At 44.8% G+C, this 16,697-nt stretch overlaps 1 protein-coding gene across 1 annotated transcript in view; it reads right to left on the reverse strand.

Moving 5' to 3' along the window:
- Positions 1-1,141: 1,141 nt before the first annotated feature.
- The window catches only part of LOC142588607 (ATP-binding cassette sub-family C member 3-like), a 97,392-nt gene continuing 81,836 nt past the window's right edge, over positions 1,142-16,697 (reverse strand). The window contains exons 14-15 of the mRNA XM_075700442.1: positions 9,295-9,489; positions 1,142-2,087 (exon numbers count right to left, since the gene is read on the reverse strand). Of these exons, the coding sequence (XP_075556557.1) occupies positions 1,922-2,087; positions 9,295-9,489 (361 nt within the window). The 3' untranslated portion in view covers positions 1,142-1,921. The remainder of the gene's footprint in view (positions 2,088-9,294; positions 9,490-16,697) is intronic.

Raw genomic sequence — 16,697 nt, forward strand, 5'->3', positions numbered from 1 at the left:
ACTCTTCGGAGGCGGAGTTACTGCGGGTTATTGCGAGCATGGGCGTGGTATCGCAACAGAGTCTGCAAGGGCGATATGCTTCTAGACGGGCTTCACATTCTCTAGTCAATTCGCCTAGGGAAGACGACGGTATTAAAGGCGAATGCTTCTTGAGAGTGGGGACGGAGGGTATTCATGTGAACTTCGACATTTAACTTGCTCCTGCATCCAGTAGGCTTCCATAAATTGAGTCATGTAACTATGCAAAATAAACTGTTTTTCTTTCATTTTCTAGAACCCGAGGTAGCAGTCAATGGGCTAGGTGGATTTGATGCCCTGAAGGCCACCCTATCAGCAAAAGACGACTGCCAAAATTAAAATAATGATAATGCACAAGCACGATGGCAACAAAACAAACATGACATTGTGCATGATGATGAAATGGCGAGAATTCCATGACCATTGTAGGAGTACAATGAGATGGTTAGTGTAGCATCATCAACGATGGTGCGACGGCGACTGTATGAGGACAAGTACATGGCGACGATGCTTTGAAGACCACAGCATGACCAGCTTAGGATGATGAAAGTGGAGTGATGACGATGGAAAAGACGATGCCGACATCGCGATGATGATATGACAAGGATTTTCATGACAAATTTACGATGGCTATATTATGCTGACTGTTTGAGAAGACTCCGTTGACAACGATACAACGGCTATGACGCCATCATGACCACCAGAACATACCTAGAGCCCCTAACTATTGGGGAATTTGGGCCACTTGGTCAGCGGGAAAGGCTGATGATGAGGGCATGAAGAGATCAAGGTTACAAATTACGAATTACGAGGAGGGATTTAATATGATGGCAACGTGTGGACGAGCACGTACCTAGTGGTCAAAGCTAAAAGAACAATAGCCACTTTGTGTGCCTTAAGGGTTGGACAGCTAGGCTCAGAATCATAAGATAGGCAACTATTGCAAGTCGCGTTGAATATTTGAGAGAGCGTTTCTTTATTTCTGTATATCTGTGACTCCAATGATGCGTATTTCTTCCAGCAAACGACAGAAAAGCAACGGTCTATATACAGGTCAGATATATATATATATATATATATATATATATATATATATTCCAGTAAAACAGCGAAACGGTGTATATGAATTGTCAAAAATGAAGGAAATATTCCTATTTATCTCTGCAGTGATGCCTACATATACAAGCAGCACATTATGCAATGATGGAAAGGATACATTGCTTCTCGCCGGACTCGAGAGAGAATAACGTTATGCGATCCCGACATACACTATAGTGTAAAGGCTATTTTACGCAATCCGCTAACAGAAAGGTGATCTATTACCATTCAGTAATATTGGTGATTGCTTTGGATACAGGAAGTTCATCTTTCAATTATAGGCACTAGTATCCCTGGTGCTTCTTTAACAATGTATTTGTCTGGGCGAATAATTGCAGTGTTTACACTACTGCGCTGCCAAATATGTCCTCTTTTGGCAGCCATTCCAGCCCCCGAAAGAGTCCTACGGTGGCACTAGACATGCTTTACAATCTGCACATTGTCTTTGCAGCTAGCATCTTCATTGCCTACCGCTTAATATTATTCCTTCGAAGTGTCAAGAACAACAGTTGTGTGCACTTCTTGAAGGCTGAATTGTTAGAAAAACTTTGCGTCTTCGACATATTTGTTGAACTGAATACGAACATATTCAGTTGGTAGAGTTTCTCCATGAAATTTACAGGAACAGCTGCGATTTTATCAAACACAGACCATATGAAATTCCTTTCGCCAGGGCAAGGCATTTTACCATGCTAACATTGTTATTTCGTACAATGACAGTGTTATGACACTCAATGCGTGCTAAACAAACATGTCAGCACAAATGAAGTATTCAGCTATGTACAGGCAGCAGTTATCCCGGTGCTCACAAGGGGGTTTTGTGACAAGGTAGGTCATCATAAACTCCCGAATGGTCCTTTGGTAGGAGACCAGCCTGGCGAAGCATTGTGTGGAATGCGGAATTTCGATTAGAGGCCAGCTGCTGTGTGGAACCGTACTCCACTACCCGACCTTTGGACATCACCAAGATCCTGCGAGTAGAAAAGAGAAGAGCAGAATGTGTACACAACGTGACACTTCATCGCGTCAAGCCATAATATTTATGAGTTGCAAGTTCTTTATTTCTGGAAAACAAAGACAAGGTTCGCCCGCAAGGTAGGGCGAAAGGAGGGCGTAAACGCCCTGACTAAGGCATTTGCCCCGCTGGTATATTACACACACATTGATGAATGATACCACGACACAGTATGTCATGTTACAGCAGATCAGTTCTGTGGTATGCCACAGGGTTGAGGAAGCATAAGTAAATCATGAATTGTCATCCAGCCGAATGTAGCAGTAAACTACAAACGAAACCCACAACGAATTTTCGCAAAAAGTGCTGCGCAGTTGAACAAAAATTCCTCCTGGTCCAGCATCATGGAACGTGGTCCTTAGTCCCGATCTGAGATCCCAGACAGACTAACTTGCCTCAACTGCGAAGCTTTTGTTTTGAAAACCCCGTACCTGTTTTCTTGATAAGTTCTTGCTTCTTTCGGCTGGGTGAGCTTTTTTTTAATGCGTAAGCATTTTTGGTGAGGTTCCCAGTCCTGTAACGCAAGAACTGCAATTCCCTGTTTCTTAACAACTAATTTGCGAAGCTATCTAGTCGTTATGATAGTGTAAATGTTCATCATTGGTATATTTTAAGCGATAAAGACAAATTTAAAGAATAAAATATTTGGAAAGATACTACCTATAGAGATACATAAGGCTTCTTAGAAAAGACCTAGGGAAGAATATAATAGGGGTGGGCCAACTTAAATTTTTGTGTGGGCCAGCTTAAATTAGGGGATGCGCAAGGTAAATTTTGAGGATGGAACGACTTGAAATTTCTGCATGAACCAAAGTAAATCTGGAGCTGGGCCAGCATGAACCTTCCACGTGGGCCCACTGAAATTTGCGGGTGGGCCCTGTTGAAGTTTTCAAGAGTGACATCTCAAATTTGGTGACGGCTCAACTTGGACGTTCCGCAATGAAAATTTGGGGGGTGGCCAACTTGATATTTGGAGGTAGGTCAACCTAAATTTGGAGGCGGACGAAGTTTAACTCAGGGTATGAGACAAGTTAAATTTGGGGATAGGCCAACTTCAAATCTGGGGGTGGGCCAACTTAAATTTGAGGTCGGCAAATTGAAATTTCGAGGCACTCCAATTGAAATTTGAAAGCGAGGCAACTTAAATTTGGAGATTGGCGAACTCAACTTTGGGGGTGGGCAAACTTGAAATTTACACGTGGGCAAACTTAAACTTAGGCATTGGTCAAATTGAAGTTAAGGGAAAGGAGGTGGCTCAACTGAAATTTGGTGGCAGGTCTACTTGAAATTTAGGGTTTGCACAACGGAAATGTGGCGTTGTCACAATTTGAAATTTGGGGGTGGGCCTCCTTATATTTGCGGAACAGCTAACTTGATATTTTGGGTTGACTAAATGTCAAACAGCGTCCTTTTATGAAGACATAAGTGGCACGTGAGCGCGTTGAGACATTTGGCAAGTTTGCGTGCGACCTTACGCAGGTGCAGTCATAACGCCGGCGAGAGCTTGCGCGGACAAGGAACGCGCGCATACTACAGGCTGGCGAGAGAAAAAGCGAGAGCGAATGGCATTGTGGCGATGCACTGTACCCTCACACAATGCCTTATGCGCTACTACGGCAGCTGGCCTTCCCTTTCGACCGCTCAGCTCTGTCAAGGAGTGCTCGTTCCCGACGTTCAGGCTCAATTCGCACGACTGCATTGATGGGGACGGAAGGGGTGAGAAAAGATGACAATTGTCTACTAAAGCGTAAGCACTCTTCGCCACCAGAAAGGCCATGGGTAGACGTGCATAACCAAGGAAAAGCAAGTAAGAAAAACTTACCAAACACGAAGTCACAGCCGAGCCAACAATGCTTACGCATTAGTAGACGTCAGAATTTCGGTACCTTTATTGGAACAAACGCGGGTAAATGACATCTTAGTTGAAATCAAGAAAAAGAAATGGGCATGGGCCGGGCATGTAATGAGGAGGGAAGATAACCGATGGTCATTAAGGGTTGCGAACTGGATTCCAAGGGAAGGAAAGCGTAGCAGGGGGTGGCAGAAAGTTAGGTGGGCGGATGACATTAAGACGTTTGCAGGGACAACATGGCCACAATTAGTACATGACCGGGGTAGTTGGAGAAGTATGGGAGAGGCCTTTGCCCTGCAGTGGGCGTAACTAGGCCGATGATGATGATGATGATCATAATGATGATGATGATTTTTTAAGCATATCCTGTTGTAATCACTGCACCTCAGCTGAAACTGCAATTTATGCTTGTCCTAAATTGTATATTGCTCTATCCGCTTTCAATCAAGTGGTTGCGCTAAACACGAAGGCGTCCGTTGTGACATTTCGGGCAAGACATCCCTTTTATCGCTTTGCCAAATACATTGTGGGTGACTAGCTAAGAACGGGCACGTAGTGGTATTGCATCAGCATTACCAAAGTTGTCTCTTTGAGCACACGCCCAGTGATACACCAAATTACCCAATTCTTTTTTTGTCAAAAACTATCGCTCAGTGGAATCGGCTGTCATGTTAGCAGGTGTGCAGTGAGAATCAAGATGTATTCTTTTCATGCTTTTAACCCCCCTGCTGCAACGCTTTCGGGCTAAGCGGGGATATGGGGATATATTGGAGTTGGAGTTGGAGTTTATTTTCACCAGAGTGATTCAATATTTACATATTCATACATGAGGCAAAGATACAATGTGTGGTGTGGAATGCGGGAAAAAAGCTGCGACATAAACGCAGCTTGACTAGCCCCACATCCCAGCAATACAAGGCATAAAAGTGACAACATTCGTAGTCATGGAAACAAGTAAATAGGCACATAAATACATAGTGAAATTGGTACAATAAGGAAATATAGTTATACAAAAACAAAAAACACATAAAAATTTGTACTCCTCGAGAAGACAAAAAGAATCGCAAAAATGCAGCATCTCATGCCGCATTTTTTGCTCCAAGAAAACACATCAAGAAGTCCATCATGTCAGTAAAAAAGATTGGACATATCCTGTCGCGAAAGAAGGCGTAATCGCTCTAATGAAAAATTGAACTTGTTTAGTACGTGGGGGAGGGAATATTTCAGCATTTGGAGACCATAGTTTGTTCGGCATCGAGGAACCTTCCCATAATCGCTCTGTCTAGTAGGTCGAGACGAGGTGCTGCGCTCTAAGCATGCTATGGAGGTAAGATTATTTTTTCCTTTGTTAAATTCACTTTTCAAGGACACTAATAAACAATATTCATACATGTTATCAAATCTGAATACGTTGAATTTGTTGAATAAAGACGAGGTATGTGCATTATATTTGGCATTTGCTATACAACGTAATGCATTTTTTGAAGCGCGAGTAATTTTTGCTTAGATTGCAGGGTGCAAGTGCCCACACCAAAAGACCGTAGCGTAGCTGTGAATAAAAAAGCGTGTTATAGATAGTTAACATCTGAGTAGTCGGCAGAAATAATTGACATCTCCTAAGCATTCCTAGTGCCTTACTTAGCTTTTTTCTTACAATTTCACTATGGGAATCCCACAACATATGTTCGTGAAAAATTATTCCCAATGCTTTAGCTATCTAAGAAAAATCAATCGCGGAATCGTTCAGGTATAGCTTTGAAGTAGCTGTGTACGTTCTTCCCTTCGATCGAAACAGAACAGCTTTGGTTTTTGAGCAGTTGATTTGTAGGAAGTTTACGGTCGACCATGCATACAAGTCACCTAGTGTCGCGTTTGCTGCTGAAATAATGTCATTTACGTTTAGACCTGTGAAAAACAAGGAAGTGTCATCCGCATATATGACATATTGGATTGCCTTGTTTATGTTTGTAATGTCGTTAATATAAGTAATGAAAAGTAGTGGCCCCAATATACTACCTTGAGGTAGTATATTCTTATATACATTGAGGTAGTATATTCTTATATGGATAAGAATAAAGAATAAAGAATGCCAGACAGCAGCCGTCTGCAAGTTGTGTTTCCTGCCACATATACACTGCCTCGTGTTGTCTGCTTGTAAAACGAACGACCAGAACAGACGTAGTGGACGAAGACAGTAGAAAACTTGGGTGAATGGGGAAAAGAAGTTCAATACAAACAAAGCACAAGGTGGGTAAAGTTAAAAAAAAGCTAATCGCAGTAAAACATTGTAATTCTGTCTCCGGCGTTCACGCAGCATTCTGCTCAGCTTTCTCATACAAACAGCATACACGCACAACATGACGTGAATCAATGTTAAATAAACGGACTTCGTATAGATACTGCAGCAAGCTTCCCAAGCCAGTCAAGGTACATTGATGTGCTCGATGTCAAGTCTGATGAACTTCGAAATTACCTTCTGGGTATTTCTTTTTCCGGAGGCAGAACATATAGTACAATCTCATGCACAGCATCAGCCTGCTGTAACAAATAGCGATTTGTCTTCAAGATTTACTTTGAACTTTAAATTTATGCTAATGGGGAGAACTTGAGCAATAGCGCCTAACTTGTAGAGTGATTTTAAGCAGGAAAGGAAATTTAGATGTTTCCCTTCTTTATATCTCTTTCTGTGAGCCATATTTCTTACTCATGTGCCCCCCTAAATCCTTTGTACTTCATTAAATTCTAGTTTGGTTTCTTCATTTTTATGTACTCTGTGATTGGCGATTTTGTTTTTATTTCATGTTTTGACAAGACGTACTTACAGTTCCCTTTTGTCATTAGCCCCTTTTGCACTTAGGAAGATATAGCTGGGCGCATTTCACTTTTCGTAGCTATCTTTCTTTTCTCTTTCCTCAGAAAACTAAGACAAACAGGTTGACGTGACCGCCTTATAACTCGTGGTTCCTGCATTGCTTTCTGTTTCTTACAGCTTAGAACAACACGCTGTGCTTCATGCACACCCGCTTCATTGTCATAACCAAACCAATTTTAGCGTTTCATTATTATTCGTGTGACTTGGTTCTGTCGTACTCAAACATAATAATCCTCCTTTAAGGGGTGAGTCAGCTATAAAACGCTGCCGAGAAAATGAACTGTTGCTAGGGCGAAAACAAATTGCCTTCTCGAAATTTCGGCATAGGTAGAGATGAGATTTGTCCTCCCAATCCTGATTATTTTAGTCACTACCTTCCTGCGAAGTCACTGTATTGTCTGAATGGCCACGAAAGAAAATGGTATGAAATGTCATCAGTGCCTTCTTTCACGCGGAAAATGTATTTCAAGACTAGGGGTGTTCAGCCGGAGAGTTGCGCTATGACTTTTGCATATCGTCGCATAGGAACAGGAGGTCGTAGAAGTTCTGCGAAAACCCGCAACGTCGAGACAAGTAATTAATTAAGGGAAAATCAGACGTCCACCCGTTTGTAGCAATTGCTACAAAGGAAACCCATACGGGTTCCTCAAAAGAAAAGCCTCAGAGTTGAAGAAAAATTCGTCCTGGTTCGGGACTCGAATCCGGGACCACCGCCTTTCCGGGGCAGCCGCTCTACCATCTGAGCTAACCAAGCGGTTACCAGATGGAAGGGCGAAGTCGAATTTGTCTACAACACGAAGCAAACGCAAGTGTTTGACGTAAAAGTTCTGCGGAAACCCGCAAGGTGGAGAGAAGTAATCAATAAAGGGAAAATCAGACATCCACCCGTTCGTAGCAATTGCTACAAAAGAAACCCATACGGTATCCTCGACAGAAAGGCCTCAGAGTTGAAGAAAAATTCGTCCTGGTCCGGGACTCTAACCCGGGACCACCGCCTTTCCAGGGCAGCCGCTCTACCATCTCAGCTAACCAAGCGACTATCAGATGGCAGGGCAACGTCGAATTTTTCATACGGGTTCTTTCAAGGAACCCGTATGGCTTTCCTTTGTAGCAATTCCTACGAACGGGTGGATGTCTGATTCTCCCGTTGTTAGGAACAGGAGGAGTAAATATTGATTGATCAGTGAAAAATACATGCCGGTAAGGGATAAGTGCAGGGTGGGTCCATATTTCAAGACTCCAGTGGCCACCGTGATCCGCCCAGCTAGATCCAGGAGGCCCTTTTGGGCCTCGAGGTCAGCAAGAGCAGGATGGCCTCCCAGGCCATCCTGATATACCTCCATAGTAAGGTGAGTACCAAAGGTGAATTATTAGTACGAAGTGTTTTGGCGCACTCCCATGTTACCTGAGCCAATGAAGGCCGGGTCCCGCACCACGGGCAAGATTTATTGTACAAGGCTGGACTTAGTTTATGGTATTTACCTAAGTATAGGTAGGTATGCGTCTGTATTCTAGATTTCTGCGCCTCCTCCGCATCAAGTAGTTTGTCTAGTAGGGCGTACGGTTGTCCAGTTCATGGCTGGTGCTCCAGTGTACCGCGGACCAATATGGAATCTGCTTTTTGATCGTTGTGCGTATCTCTAGCTCGCTTAGTAAAACCTTGAGCTACACGAGGGTTGCAATGTGGGCTCGTTAGTAATGCATCCACAAGGGGTGTACGGTTGCGTGATTGAAAGACAGGACAAAAGAAGACACACCGGGACACACACAACGCTTTGTGTGTCCCTGTGTGCCTGTTCGTTCTCGCGGTACCTTTCTGGCCAGGACTACAAAAAGTGGCGTTCGTCTAGAATTACCTTCCCACGAAGCTGCAGAGCCAGCAGTAGGTGGTTCTCTTTTAGTGGCCGAAGCTTGAAGTTGAGTCCAATATGTGTTTTTAACACGTTGCCCATCTACGGAAGGGCGCTAATACTGCACGGCGGTGCCAACGTACGACGAACAATCTGATATATATATATATATATATATATATATATATATATCAGTAAGGGGTAGAGTGTTTAGTTCGACATTTCAATAAAGCTTCGACTGGGGCTAGTTGGCATGGCATCGATGTGCTTCCTGCGCTATACTGTTATACAAAAGACAAAATACAGACACACATGTGCTCATATGTGTGCCTGTGTCTTTCGTCGTTTGTATAACAGTGTGCGCAGCAAGCAGAATGATAGTTCTCCATTGTTTGTATGTTGCTACCGTCGCACAGTTTCGGCGTCCCTTAACCAAAGGACACCATGTTGCAGCTCATATTAAACGCGGCCGCGTCTCTTGATTTCATTTTTATGGTATTCGAGGCTTAAACCCTGCACTAACGGAACACCTGCTCTTCGGACGTTGTGCCCTCATACTGCAGCTGGCAAGGAAAGCAAGGCAGCTTACTTGTCGTAGTCTAGTATAGTCTCGAGCCTGTGCGCGATGGTGAGTACGGTGCAGTAGGCGAAGCTCTGTCGTAGCGTAGCCTGCACGATCCTGTCAGTGTCGCTGTCCATGTGTGACGTGGCCTCATCCATGAGCAGCACACGTGGTCGCCGCAGCAGTGCCCTGGCGAGGCATACAAGCTGTCGCTGTCCGGCACTGAAAATATTCAGCCGAAAAAAGGCAGATAGACTCAATAGTAGGGCATAATAAATGCTGAAATATTGCAACACCGGTTCGGTAGAATATTAGTAGCTACATAACAGTGCTGCAGTCGGCAGATGAGTCAAAATACACACGTAAACCATTGTTGAATACACTGACTTCTTCAACGTAGGTGCCAAATAATTTGGATGATCGCTCTGTGTCAAAGAAAAGATATATATATATATATATATATATATATATATAGAATCCTCATATCCACCAACCCCCCAAGAGCATATGTGAATCTGGAATAATTAAGGAAACAAAGTGAATAACCAGGCAAACTTTATATTGTCTGTTAATTTTCACAACCAGCAACAGCAAGAAGGTAGCTCTTTCCGCACATACTAGACAGCGTCTAGGTTAAGAAAGGAAGGTCACTATATTTGCTCTATTACCAATCTTCTTTATTAGAAGTTCTACATGTATGCACAGAATGAGGGCGCCTCTTTTTTATTGTGCTTCAAGTTGTCCGGCCAAGCTGTGAACTCATACGGTGAACTTCGGCAATCTGCGAAATCCTCCAGCCACCAAGATCAGAGCGGATTGCAGAGTCCCGACTTTCAGCAGCCGGTCACGTTGCGAAGTGAAACTATTTCCACATATGTTGAAATATGGTTTTTCAGAGCAATCATGTGGGTAAGTGTCGCTAGCCCCCTTTCGCAGGATTTAGGGAAAGAAAAGCTAGGCTGCACTTTACACTGCCGTAGCACGTGAAGACGAAAGCCTGCTGCACACTTGGTAATGCATTAAGTTATATGATCGGAGGGATCAGACTACTTGCAGGACATAACAAACTGCAGTGCGAAGTAAACAAGCGGCAAGCCGTTGTCTTCGAAATTCGGCGTCCTCTCTACATTTCCGTCTCGCATCGTCCCGTTGCTGCATGCGCAGTTTGGCTTCTACGGCTCGTTTTTGTCGCTCAGCTGCGGCTTACCGCACTCGTACAGTGGGGTCAGACGTGCGCCAACGACGTTTCGTTTCCATCTTACGTTGCACGCTTTGAGCAGGGGAGAGCAGCACTCGCTGTCGACCCCTTGCTCTCGCCGCTTCCCACGCCACACCTTTTTTTCTCGCTTGGCGAGCATCCTCGGCCGTAGCGCATTTCCAAAGGAGTATGAAACGCATTATTGATGGCTCGGATGTTTGTGTTCAGTTTTTTCTTAATTGAAACGTATGCCCTTTAGTGTGTTTTCTTGATGATATCCATTTATGAATGCCCTGTTCGTTTTACTTCACTGAGCTCTTGTAGCCTCTGCTTTATGACGGTATGAGTCATTGCATTTTTGCTTGCGTAAGGGGTATCGGCCTATCGGCCGTTGGTTACGGGGGTGTGAACCATTGCCCCTTAGCTTGCTCACGGGGGTATGAGCCATTGCTGTTAATGGTATTTTTGTAAGACTCGACTAGACGCCCCGTTGGACAGCAGAGCTGCATATCTCCATTCTCTCATATACTTTCTAATGTCCGCGCCTCGATATTCCCGCGCCCTCTTTGAGCAGACAAAACAAGCCAGTAAGCCATGTGCTGAGACCTGGCGTAGCAAGAGGAAAGCTAAGAAACCACAGTTCCATACAATAATTAGTAAAGGGAACTCCGCTGCTAGTATGGACGAGAGCTGCAAACGTTCCGGCAGCATGGAAATTGAGATAAGTACATGCATTTGCCTAAACTTCGTTCCTCTGGCTTAAAGTGTGTCTTCTACTTTATAAGTTTCTAATTTTCAACAAAGCACTGTGTAATAAATAACTAAATGAACATTATTAAAATTATCCGCCAGCAAGGTACGAACACAAGACGTCTAGCACTGAATCTTCACACTGAAACCGCTCTGGACCGGACGCATACATTCACAAGTGGTATAGAACGCGATTATGAATTCCTCGCGGGCAAGCTGTTGCCTCGAGACGCTTGGCGCATTTCAATTTAGACACCTCGACACGTTGAGCTGCTATTAGTTGCGATTGTGTGTGTTCGCAGGCACAATCGCAAGCGCGGAACAAGCGCGAAACGGAAAAGCCCCAAAATAATTATACTTTTACACTCAGTGACGTGCTTTGCCTTTTTTACAGCTCTGCTGGTAGCCCACAGTCGAGCAATGGAATAGTTGCGATTTTTTTAAGTATGAGCCATTGCAAGTCACCACTGCTAGATTTAGGTCACACAGTCGCAGCCTCCAACGTTAAGTTAATAATAATAATTTAAATATCAACAACTGAATCTTTCTTTCGGGGCCGTCGAAATTCAGATATCATTAAAGTAATATCTGCCCCCGGTGTAGTCCACCTAAACAGGCCAGAGTATGGCGTCAATTCTGCACAATTTTTGAAAGACCTGGAGAAGAAGAACGGGGCCTATATCAGGCGTTGAATAAAAGTGTGCACGTAATTATACGGTCTTATGTGCGTATACGAATGTACATGTATGCGTAAAAAAATGAGAACGGCACGACTACGCCACCCTCAATTATACTGAGAATTTCACGATGCTTTCAGTTCGTAGCCGTTAACAGGAACTTTGCAGCGCATAATATACTTTGTGCGAGAAGCTTTTAAAGGCGCTGCAATCACGACCCGCAAACAGGCATGTCACGTGGTTTTCTCTTTTTTTGTATTTCGCAGGCATCTTGAATAAACGGGAAAACACTTATAACTAACAAAAAGAAAGTTAGAAACTATTTCATAAGACATTTTACAAAGCTCTCTACAATTTTCTAATTGGAATCTTTGCCTAACTTCGTTTCTTCAGAAGTTGGTTATTCAATCTTGACTAATTATGGCATTAAGCAGAATACAAAAAAAATCGCAGTGCCCTTCCACTTTGTGAAGAAAGATTACCAGATTACCAGCGAACCTCTGTATGTGGGCCTCTTATTGGCGAACTGCACCTTCGCCGAGGGTCTGCCAGGCATTGCACTATCTTTGGGATAGGTCCTCGTATGGGGAGTGCTTAACGCCTGCTTCATCTCCGCCGCGGGTCGGGCCGGCATTGCACTGTCTGCGGGATCGGCCTACGTATGGGGAATTTTTTTGCTCACCACAACGATACAAAAATTTTTTTTCACGGTAGAGGTATACAGCAAGGTCGATCCAAATAAGTCGCGAAGCTTCGAGCGAAAAGCGGTTCAGTACAGATTGTCATCGACATCAGCAAGGGGGGTTATAGGAGCAGCGATTGAAGGGCGACTATGTTTGGGGGGAACAAACATTCAGAAAGAAAAAAAGTGTTTTTAATTCAAGCGAGACCACAGTTAGATTCATTCAACGAAAATAAAATTCCTGGTCAATTTTATATATTCGTGACGAGTTAATAAAATACAAGATTATTCAGTTTTATTATTATTAATAAATGCATTTATTTTCGGCGCCCATCGTTACAGGAGGCGTTGACGCCACTATCGCTGGCAATGCAATGCACGTCTTGAAATGGGCAGAAAGGCGCACTCGTAAAGTTCACCTGTTGAAATACGCCCCCCTCACAGTTTGTGCTTTCTTGCTTGTCGAAGTTTGTCTGAATTTGGTGACGCGGGTAGCTTCATCGCTTCTTAATCTGCTCAGTCAAAAGTAGTGAGTTACGACCTACAGATAATTGTGTAGCTGTTTTCGTTCGACTGCGCCGGCCGACGAGCTTGGCGTCCGACGATAGGATCAGCACTCTACACCTAAAGCGTTCGTCGGCCTCCAAAGAATCTATGTTCTAGGCAGGGGTGCGATTTCGACAACCGTACGGCTCACTTTTCCTGCATCGCTTTCCGCGCTAAAAGCTCGAAACGCCCATGAAGTCAAATGGCGGGGCATTTGAATATATAGCTCCAAAAGCAGGCCAACAAAACTAATTTCGAGCCTTTGAAAACAAAATGGCGTCATTTCTGCTTTTAACGGACATGGCGTCACATTATTTGTTCTTGCGCCGGAAGTGTTGCCACCACATACAGATTGCGCTAAACCCCATGGACCACCGATGAACTGCCATGTTTTGAACGTATGGGCTCCTATGGAAGCTTCCCTACAAGGTATATTTACATTGTATACAGCTTCGCTGTAAAATATTGTGACTTACTCTATGGAATAGCCAGCTACCTGCATTTGGTCGCGTCGTCTCCGAGTCGTCGGCATAATTTTAAACTCTGGCTAAAGTTAGCTAAAACATCCTGTATAATCTGGCGTTTTCAGTATCCCAGGCTGCGGCGGGCGCATTCGGATGCGCCTCGCCAGCGACGCCAGCATCGTCGAAGGTTCCCCCTACATAGCGCGTTGAACGCGACCCGGAGCTGCGCGGCGCACAGCTGTTGCCGCAGCGCATGCGCAGAAGTGCGGGACGAGCGAGCGCTGTTTTAAGGCGAAACGTATCCGACTGCACCGGCCACACCCTGGTACACTGAAAACACCCAACTGTGCGGGATAGTATATTGAATGCGGAAGCGAGCAAGCGCGACCTAAACTTGACTGTGTAAACAACAGCAGTGAATGGTGCAGGTTTTCGTCCTCTCATTATTGCACTACCTGCCGGGAAAAATATGCAGTTTCACGTGCAGGTGTCTGCCCTTCGTATTTTTGAGGCTGTTGTGGCCTTGAACAGGAACATGTCCAAACAAAAGCACGGGATGCACAATCTCGCAGCCCGTGCTCCCAACACAAGTTTGCACGAATGCGCGCTTGACTGAGCGGCCTCCGATATAATCATGTGCTACCGAAAGTGCCGCTGGTCAGGAGCATCTGTAGCAGAGAATCGCTCTAGTTCGGAATTCTGTAGGTCCTTTCCTTGCCACTCCCGCGGGCGCGGGGCATGTTTGATCACGTGTGGACGCGCCAACTGCTGTACTCATCTTCCTCAGTGCTTACAATATATGCGGATGGCGCTGGTGCGGCTGCGGAAACATCTTATGCAGGCTGAAATCATACACGGCGACTGGGTAGACGGCAAAAAGGTTTGGCCCCTGCTTCAGATAATGTTTATGAGCTCTCGGAGTTCAATACGCCTTTGTCCAAACAGCGCGAGCCACATATGCAATAGTCGTACAAGAAAGCTAGTCTAGAAATGTATTCTAAACAGCTCAAACATTCTCCCTCATGAATTGATCAAGATCAGCGTGCTATTCTTCGTTATTTATTAGGCAAAGGCTTTGATGCAGACGTTTGCCGTGCCTCTGACTTAGTACCATTCTTCGGTCTGGTTACTATCGGATTGTTTATTTTTGCGCTAATCGCTCGCGGGTGTGCTCAATGGCGATAGGTTTTGTTTTTCTTACTGCGCTGAAGGCGTGAAGCATAGATGTTCTGTAGTTTGTAATAATTTGTAGCAAAGGCATATTATCGCTAGTCACTCGCTTCCTCTGATGACTGTGACGAAGCGACCAGCTTCGTGCATTCATGTACTGTTGGCCTAGTTGCGGTCACAGAAGCTTCGGGGAATCGATTAAAAAGTGCGTCCATTCATATATTCTTCATATGTTGGACCTAGAATAGGCGTATGTTTCGAGTATGAGCAGGGGTGGATGCGTGTCGATAATGTCCGTTAAGCTTGGTACATCGAAAAGTGGCGCCAGTCTCCTAATTTCTGTGTAACGAGCGGTACGAACTTTTGCCAACGTTGAAGGGTTGACGTGCTTTTTTTGGAGGTTAGCAATAAAACACTGACAAATGAGTGAAATTTGTTGCCTTCGACAAAAGCCATACATCACGAAGTGCCCAGCAACACAGACAGTCCTTATATAGCAGCGGTCCGTGAATTTCACCTGGCAGGTTCATTCCATGCATCCCACGTTATGCTAGCATGTATTTTTGCACCCAACTACTTCACACGTCTTCTTTTAAAGGGCCTCACCCCAAGTCTGGCCATATTGAGCTGACAAGCGGTAAGCATACAATGCCCGCTCATGATTGTGTTCGCAATGTGTTACATCGCTATGTGCCGCGGAAAGGTCTGAAATTTCAATCTAAACGCCGTTTCCCCTTTCCCTCGCGCCGACCGTCTCCCAAGCCGGACCGTGATGTACACGTGTTCCTGCGCCTACGTAGTCGTGTTCGCAATGGGGCGTGAATCATCGAGACACGTGACTTCGAGAATTACTCAATGTAATATCTGTTATTTGTGCTATCTGTTGCTTGAATTGACCATTTGAAGTTTAGAAAAATAATAAAACACTCAAACGGAGTCTCTGCGTAAGTTATGTTTTATTGGCACTGAAGCAAAAGAAATGCACTTCCGCTTCGTCTGCTTGTTCCCTTGGTAGTAGAGCCACGTGCGCAGGTATGGAAACTATGCCATTTTCTACCGTGTTCCAGCACGTGACAATGCTCTGAGATCCGCATGTGTCTGCCTCAGTGTTCGTGTAGCACTGAATTATACCGCTAGTCATGTGTCCTCGTGCACAGCGCACAAAACGGCGCACTGTGAAGCGAGACAATCACAACAGCTCGCGTGCAACGACGTCAGCGAAAATGCTCAGCGCCGCAAAAAAAAAAAAATAAGCGAGCATAAAAAATGAACGCAGAGCCCGTGCCGTATGCGTCACGTGATCCTCAAGGTCCGGTATGGGAGAACGCCGGGAAGGAATTTCGCTTTCGAAGGCTATACGGTGCGAGTGGAGAGAGTATCTCGCTCAGCAGTGGAGCTCGCCTGCTGAAATCATGGGTCTGCGGCACTGAAATATTGCTATCTCGGCTAATAATGAGCCGATGTGAAAAATTTTTGCGGCGGAGTGGTCCCTAGAGAACATGTAAAAGCTGCCAGCGTATAATCGAAATTTTCGATGGGACCTGGTAAGGGCCCCTCATCAGGCCTGCCCATTCTGGGCCGGCGAGCACATTGCATGCAATGCCCGCTAACGATCGTGTCTGCTAAGAATCATACCACTACACGCGGTCGAAAAAGCTTAAATTTCAAACCAAATAGTTTTTGCTCGGGCTCCTCGAAAGAAAAGTCTTCTGGTTAAAGTTTTACTTTACTTCGTACCGTAGATGTAAGGGTACCCCCCTTTCGTTGCCTTGTTTCTGCGTCATGTATTCGTGAACTGGGATAAGAAAACAATGGCCCTTTCTACCATGCTCCTGCGCCGCGTTCCTGCTATTTCATGCTCTCGCGTCTCCACATTTCGCAGCATGAATGCAGAAGAGTGCAGCAGCGAACACTCGGTTGCTGTTCGGACAGATGATCGCACA

This window comes from Dermacentor variabilis, chromosome 7, assembly GCF_050947875.1.
Source record: "Dermacentor variabilis isolate Ectoservices chromosome 7, ASM5094787v1, whole genome shotgun sequence".
NCBI lineage: Eukaryota > Metazoa > Arthropoda > Arachnida > Ixodida > Ixodidae > Dermacentor > Dermacentor variabilis.